This window comes from Podarcis muralis, chromosome 13 (assembly GCF_964188315.1).
Source record: "Podarcis muralis chromosome 13, rPodMur119.hap1.1, whole genome shotgun sequence".
Lineage (NCBI taxonomy): Eukaryota > Metazoa > Chordata > Lepidosauria > Squamata > Lacertidae > Podarcis > Podarcis muralis.
In genome coordinates this window covers 7448585-7455857 of record NC_135667.1, presented here as the reverse complement: position 1 = coordinate 7455857, position 7273 = coordinate 7448585, and the positions used below count along the sequence as shown (strand labels likewise).

The 7273-nt window shown below is 45.7% G+C and overlaps 1 protein-coding gene across 1 annotated transcript; it reads right to left on the bottom strand.

Moving 5' to 3' along the window:
• Positions 1–1944: 1944 nt before the first annotated feature.
• LOC144325056 (putative CENPB DNA-binding domain-containing protein 1) lies at positions 1945–4051 on the bottom strand. The gene is made up of 2 exons (XM_077916916.1): positions 3741–4051; positions 1945–3127 (listed from the first exon to the last, which is right to left on the bottom strand). Exon 2 carries the CDS (start codon positions 2853–2855, stop codon positions 2088–2090), a length of 768 nt encoding a protein of 255 aa, XP_077773042.1. The 5' UTR covers positions 2856–3127; positions 3741–4051; the 3' UTR covers positions 1945–2087.
• Between the last annotated feature and the right edge of the window lie 3222 nt (positions 4052–7273).

The following is a 7273-nucleotide window of genomic DNA, read 5'->3' as shown; positions in this document are numbered from 1 at the left end:
GCGCTAATACGCCCAGGAATCTCACCAAAATGCTGGAGAGGGTGCACCTCCACAGGCACATACCTCCACATGTGGTGGGAGTGCCCCAAAATCCAACTATTCTGGACAACAGCCATACAAGAAATATGTAAAATAACTAAGCAAGTATTAGACACCACCCCAGAACTGGCCCTACTAAACATCTTCCAAGACAACAATGCCCATTTACACCACAAAGAACTCATAACCCACCTACTTTCAGCAGCCAGAAACACCATAACCAGACACTGGAGAGACCTGTCAGGAGTAAGCATGGACCAATGGTACCAAATAGTATGGGAAACAGCCTTACTAGAAAAATTAACCAATAAACTGAAACTGACATGGGGACAAACAGAAGAAGACGCCTTTATCCCGGTATGGCTCCCTTTTATCATATACACAGCCCAACAAGACAATGACAATAACCCACCAACAGCATACAAATCAGTATGGCTAACCTGATCCAAAACACACACACACAGCCCACTCACACACGAAAACAAAGATCACCACAGCCAATCACAAACAAGCAACCACACCATAGGCCAACCCCAATCTCTCTCACCACCAAAGAAACACAAATGAACAGCAGAGAACCGGCACGAGTAATGCTGATATGAAACCCTACATACATACCCTACATACATTAAGCAAAATAGAAACATCGCCACCCAATTACATAATCCCAATTACCATATATATTACCAAAGTCTCCCAGGATGCTATATAAGCAGGCCTGGTGGCCCACATGCCATTCACACTGAATCCTAAAATGTGGGCCAAGATCTTCTTACCATTTGTGGGACTCCTGTGCGGGGCCAGCCTGCCACTGACTTCTTCCCAGGCTGATACAGGTGAGTTTGCTTCTCTTTCCATCCTCTATGCAGCCTTCTCAGGCATGTACCTGAAATCTGAGCATCTGGAACCACCCTTAGAAACAAAGCAATAACAACCCTTGGATTCTCTTCCTCCAACTTTTCTGCTTATTTGCCAGCAGTAAACGGGATACTCATTCCAAAGGGACGGATCCCATGGTTCCAAAACAAATACCCTTTTATTAACATTTGTAAGTGCCTGTTTCTGTGTGCTGAGATCTTTGTAGGTTTAGTGGACAGAAGAGACATTCTTCTGATAGGGGCAAAGAAAGCAGGGGTCTCACAAACTATGTAGCTGAGATTATTTAGCTGAGATTCCTGCATTACAGGGGGAGGTTCTATCAGGGAGGTTCTATCTATACAGGGAGCGCAGCTATCATCAAGCCTTGACTGAAGAACAATACAGTCCTATCTGGGATGGTCTTCCTCCTCCACCGAGTGTGCAGCTTAGGGAGCGACGCACATGAAACAGGGGGACACCTGCCTAGCCAGCCAGGTCACTCAGATCACCCCTGGCGATCAATGGGGTGACAGATGTCTCAGTCGGATCACCCTCACATCCGTCTTGAGACGTCTCCTGGGGCTCCCCAGTTCAATCATGTATGAGACAATGTGTGCAGAACTAGGTATACACACGGTGGAATATTGGGTGTGGGCTAGCACTATAAAATGCTGGTTGCATTTCCATTTTGTTGCCAACCTTTGAGTCTACTCTCTGACCTACTTACGGACTCTGATGAATCCAGAAGTTCCAAGTCTTACATAGGAATATCAGATCTATTGGTATTCAAATCAGATCTTGAAACCCTTGTATAATTCGAGAGAGCAATATTTATTGCAATAGTCAAAACAGATTAAGGTACATTGGGGGGAAACAACATCAAGTCAGCTGTACATACAGTGGTGCCCCGCAAGACGAAATTAATTCGTTCCGCAAGTTTTGTCGTCTAGCGAATTTTTCGTCTTGCGAATCACGATATCCCATAGGAATGCATTGAAAATCAATTAATGCGTTCCTATGGTCAAAAAAAGTCCAAACAAAGCCAAATTTGGTACAACAACAGTTTATTAACTGCTCTTTAAAGTCACACATACTGTAAAGAGCAGTTCAAAAATTGAAGGGAAAATAAATTAACTTTCTAAACATGACAGAAAAACATTTAAAAATCAACAAAGTGTACAGTACATTTTCTAAGACTCTGGGGGACCACTCGAAGAAGGCTCCTCTTCCACTCTTTGCTTCTTGCTCAAGAACCTGTCCATAGTCTGCTGCTTCATCCGCCTTTTCAGCACCTCCCTGAAAGACGACATGACCCTCGTATCAAAAGTGTTCGCAAGGTCACGTGTCAGGTCCTTGTCAGGGTGGTGCCACTGTGCAAAAGCCTGCACATCTTTCCACTTCTGGCAAATGTCCCTCAGTTCTTTGGAGGACACAACCTCCAGGAACTCCGCTGCAAAGTCTTCAGCCGCAGGAACATCAGAACTGGCAGCCTCTCCATGCCTGACCACGCTGTGGATGCCAGATCTTGTCTTGAACCGGTCAAACCAACCTCTGCTTGCCTTGAAGACTTCTGGCTCGCCTGAGGTTCCTGGCTGTTCCCGGATGAGGTCAGCGTGCAAGGCCTTGGCCTTCTCACAAATGACGGCCTCAGACACTGTGTCCCCTGCACGCTGCTTCTCTTCTATCCAGATGAGCAGCAACTTCTCGACCTCCTCCAGAACAGCTGGGCGGTTCTTCACGATCCTGGTGACTCCCTTGGCTGCATCAGTCACCAGGATCTTCTCCCTCATCTTCAGGATGGTCCCGATGGTTGATGGATTCCTCCCGTACTCCCTGGCGATGTCCGTCACACGCATTCCGCCGTCGTGCTTCCGGATGATCTCCTTCTTCATTTCCAGCGTCACCTTCTCCTTCTTCCTCTCGCCGGCCACCGCAGCAGCAGTCTTCTTGGGTCCCATGGAAGCACAGCTCTTACCTTCGTAAACTCAGAAAAAGAAAAAAAAATCAGTGATGTGCTTCAAATCCAAAAAATTCAAAAGCACCCAGCCACCCACCACACAGAAATTAAAACCCAGAACCAAGTCCTTGAATCCCAAACACCCCAACCCAAAATCCAAAATCCAAAAACCCCCAAAAAAGTTTTAAAAGTTTAACTTACCAAATGGATGCTAGAGAAGTTCTGGAAAAGCTTCAACAATCAATCACCGAAGTCTTCAGAAACCTCAAATGGCTGCAAAATAAGTTTTGGAAAAGCTTCAAAAATCACCAATGTCTTCAAAAACCTCAACTGTTCCCACAGACACCCACCCACCCACCACACAGAAATTGCAAACCCCTCCCCAACTGCTCCCCCAGCCCCTCCCCAACTGCTGCAAACCCCTCCCCAACTGTTCCCCCACCCAGACAAAAAAAATTTCAAAAAATAACAACATGGCTCAATGGTCCCAGATTCCTGCAGAAACCTCTCCAACTGTTCCCCCAGACAGCCAGCACTCAGAAATTCAAACTCAGAAAAAAAAATTTGAAAAAAAACAACCTGGCCCAATGGTCACAGAAAATCATAAAAATTCCCAAAAAAGCCCCACAAGCTCCCAGATTCCTGCAGAAACCTCTCCAACTGTTCCCCCAGCCAGCCAGCACTCAGAAATTCAAACTCAGAAAAAAAAAATTGAAAAAAATACAACCTGGCCCAATGGTCACAGAAAATCATAAAAATTCCCAAAAAAGCCCCACAAGCTCCCAGATTATCGCAAAACCCCCCCCACAACACCAAGTCCTTGAATCCCAAACACCCCAACCCAAAATTCAAAACCCCCCAAAAAAGTTTTAAAAGTTTAACTTACCAAATGGATGCAAGAGAAGTTCTGGAAAAGTTTTGGAAAAGCTTCAAAAGTGAGCAAAGTCTGAGAAAAGGCTACCAAACCACGTGCTAACAGTTGCTCCTCGAAGTCAAGTCGCAACTGCAGCTGTTCAAGCTAAGCACCCTTTGTTTTAACGGTTTTTAGACAAAGGAAACAAAGTCGCGAGACGTTTTCGTCTTGCGAAGCAAGCCCATAGGGAAATTCGTCTTGCGAGGCAACTCGAAAACGGAAAAACCTTTCGTCTAGCGAGTTTTTTGTCTTGCGAGGCATTCGTCTTGTGAGGTACCACTGTATAATTTGCTCTCCCAAGATAACAGGGTCACATATCTCAAAAATAATAATTTATGTACAACTCAGGACCTTTATCGTAGCCCGACTGAATGTTTTTCCTTCAGCTTTTGTCAAGGGCAGATTTGTAAACATCCCAGAAATGATAGACATTGTGGATGTTCTTTGAATGTGCCAGACACTGTAGAACATATCCTTTTCTACTGTCCATTTTACAACCTGCTACGCAAACGCATGCTGCCCCCCTTTTTGGGGTAGTCTAACATCACGGCACAATGAAAATTTCCGATTAACCCGGAATTAACTGCAAGGGGGGCTGAGGTTTTGTTAATAGTATCTCTTGGAGTGCTAAATGGCACTATTTAGCAGGAAGGAATCCCAATGAAATTCCTCATCATTATATATTTTACATGGCTGTTTATTTGTATATATGTTAAATGTTTTAGAATGTCCTATATTTGTAATGCCTAGAAAAGTTTTGATGAAGTAAGTAAGTAAGCATTACATGGGGCTGGACTAGATGAGCACTGGGGTCCCTTCCAATTCTAGAATTCTACAATTCCACGAAAAGAGAATATGCATGGGAAAGAGGGTCAGAGAGAAGGAAAATCACAGGAGTGTAGGGAAGAACAGATGGCAGACAAAAGCAAGACTGGAAGGACTGAGATGAAAAGTAGAGGTTTCTAAGCTGCTTAAATCTTAAATAGTGCACTAAGCAACATAAAAACTGTAAAGCAATATCAGAAGAACCATAAAAACAGTAATATAAAGTCATTAAAAAACCAGGAATTTCATCTGTCTGTCTGTCTGTCTGTCTGTCTATCTATTTTGTTCCCTTAGGTGCAATATTGGTGTGCACTATCTCTGGCTTTGTCCCCATGGACATGACGATCACGTGGGAGGAAGGTGGCCAATCAGATAACACCTCCGGCATCATAAGTGCAAGCACTGGTAACACAGCACACTTCAGCCTTAAACCACTAGGCGATTCGGAGGGTAACCTCTTCGTCTGTCGAGTATCCCTCCCTGATGCCCAAACAAAAGTCAATGAACCTGAAGGTAAAAACTCTCCACACAGTTGGGACTTAATTTTCCTTTGAAAAGCACGGTTTGGGAGCTGGATGATTGTTTCCAGGAACAACTGTGCAGAGATGGTATCATTGGATATGGGACGTTTTTAGCTATCCTTGGTTTTCAAACCCAGCCTATACACCAATACCTTCTCTGGGAAGGCTGGGGTGCTTTTTGTGCTGGGCGCTTTCTTTATATACCGTATTTTTCGCTCTATAGGACGCACTTTTTCCCCTTCAAAAATGAAGGGGAAATGTGTGTGCGTCCTATGGAGCGAAGACGCCATAGCCCTGCGACCCTCTCCCGGCTGGAGAGGTGACGCGCGCCTATGGCCGGAGCCTCTCTGCTGCGCCTTTCCGCTGCTCCCTGACCTGCTCTTTGGGGCTGGTGGTGGGCTTCCCCCCGCCAGCCCCAAAGAGCAGGTCGAAAGGAACCTGAAGCCTGGAGAGCGAGAGGGGTCGGTGCGAACCGACCCCTCTCGCTCTCCAGGCTTCCAAGGTAGCCACCTGAACGCACCTTAAACGCACCTTGTTTTAGAGCGGGAAAACAAGAGGGGTAAAAATTCTCCCACTCTCTGTGCAGCGCCTCCTGCCGCTTCACTGAAGGGGCGCTGGGCAGAAAGCGGAAGAATTTTTTCCCCTTGTTCTCCCCCCTCTAAAACAAGGTGCGTCCTATTGTCCGGTGTGTCCTATGGTGTGAAAAATACGGTATGTTGGGGGAAGGAGCTGTGTAAATATTCCTGGAATCTCCACTATCCCACCGTGTCCTCATCCAGCTCAAGGAAGCTCCATGTATGTGCCACAGATCTTCCTACTCAGGTCCACACACACAAGAACTTCAGTTAAATCCCCTGTGCTCCTTAAAGCTTTCATTAAGTATTTACAGCCTCTATCTACAGATTAAAAATGTTTGTCAGAGAATCCAGCAGAAAATAATCAGCACTAAACGGTGTCATAAATGTTGTCCATCAATTATGTCTAAAATTAATAGCTGTTGCCTCTCCCTTTCTCTCATACTTTCCCCACCCCAAAACTTTAAAAGACAAAGGGAACGGTCTCCAAGAGAACCTCTATCGCGCCAACCATAAAGAAAGCAGCCTTCAGCGAGCACAGACAATCCTCACCGGCATGGTCATAGGGCTCAATGCAAGTGAAGTTTCTGTCCAGTGGGTGAAGAATGCCCTCCTTGAAGGTCACCATGTGAACCCCCGAGTCTTGAAGGGCAGCATCAAGGATTCCCTCTTGGCCCTCAGCCAGGTGGTAATCCCCTACTCTGACTGGAACAACGGCACTTCATACTCCTGTACGTTTACCCGCACAGCAGGCACCGTGGCGCCCACCCAGAGGCCTGAGGAGAAATCCCAGGGTGAAAAGTGATGCAAACCCCTTTCTCAGCATCACAACCTCAGTTTTCCCTCCTCAGCCTATCCCAGATTCAATAATATCCCTGTATCCATGTTTGGCCTAAGGCTGAATAAAAGTGAGCAAACTCACTCTCTTGATGTGATCACTTGATTGAGGTGGTGGGTGGGTTCTGGAAAGAAGTGGGTAATGGATTAATCTCCCTGCAAAATCGTGTTGAAGTTTGATTATTGTAGAAGCAAAGTGTGTTTAGCACATAACCATGAAGTTCACTAGAATGCTTTTGGCTAGTCACTGTCTATCCACATAACCCACCTCACCAGGTTTTTTGAGGATAAAATGGGGAGGCAGAGTACACTGTATGCATACTCTCCAACATTCCTCATTTGAAAATATGGACATTTCTCACTCTCACTCCCTCTGCCATATGACCCTCCTCAATGTCACATTTTTTATCTGTTGCCCACTCCTGCAAAACATTTCCTATCAGATGAAGGTTCAGACGCTTGCCCTGGTGGCCCAGTCCACACATGAAACACTCTGATGGTGTTTCCTGCTTGGCAGGGGGTTGGACTCGATGGCCCTTGTGGTCTCTTCCAACTCTATGAGTCTATGATTCTATGATTCATTTCAAGACCCCCAGTAAATAGCTAATTTAGGGTGTTCTTGAAGCTACCAACATGAGTTTGACCAAACTGCGGGAGGCAGTGGAAGACACACCTGTAAAATACATGGGTATGGCCCAAAACCACTAAAAGACAGCCTCAAAGTAGAATCATACCGCCCAATCTCATT

Excerpts from the sequence above, each read along its gene's own strand:
- LOC144325056 (XM_077916916.1), bottom strand. The coding sequence starts at position 2,855 with ATGGGACCCAAGAAGACTGCTGCTGCGGTGGCCGGCGAGAGGAAGAAG.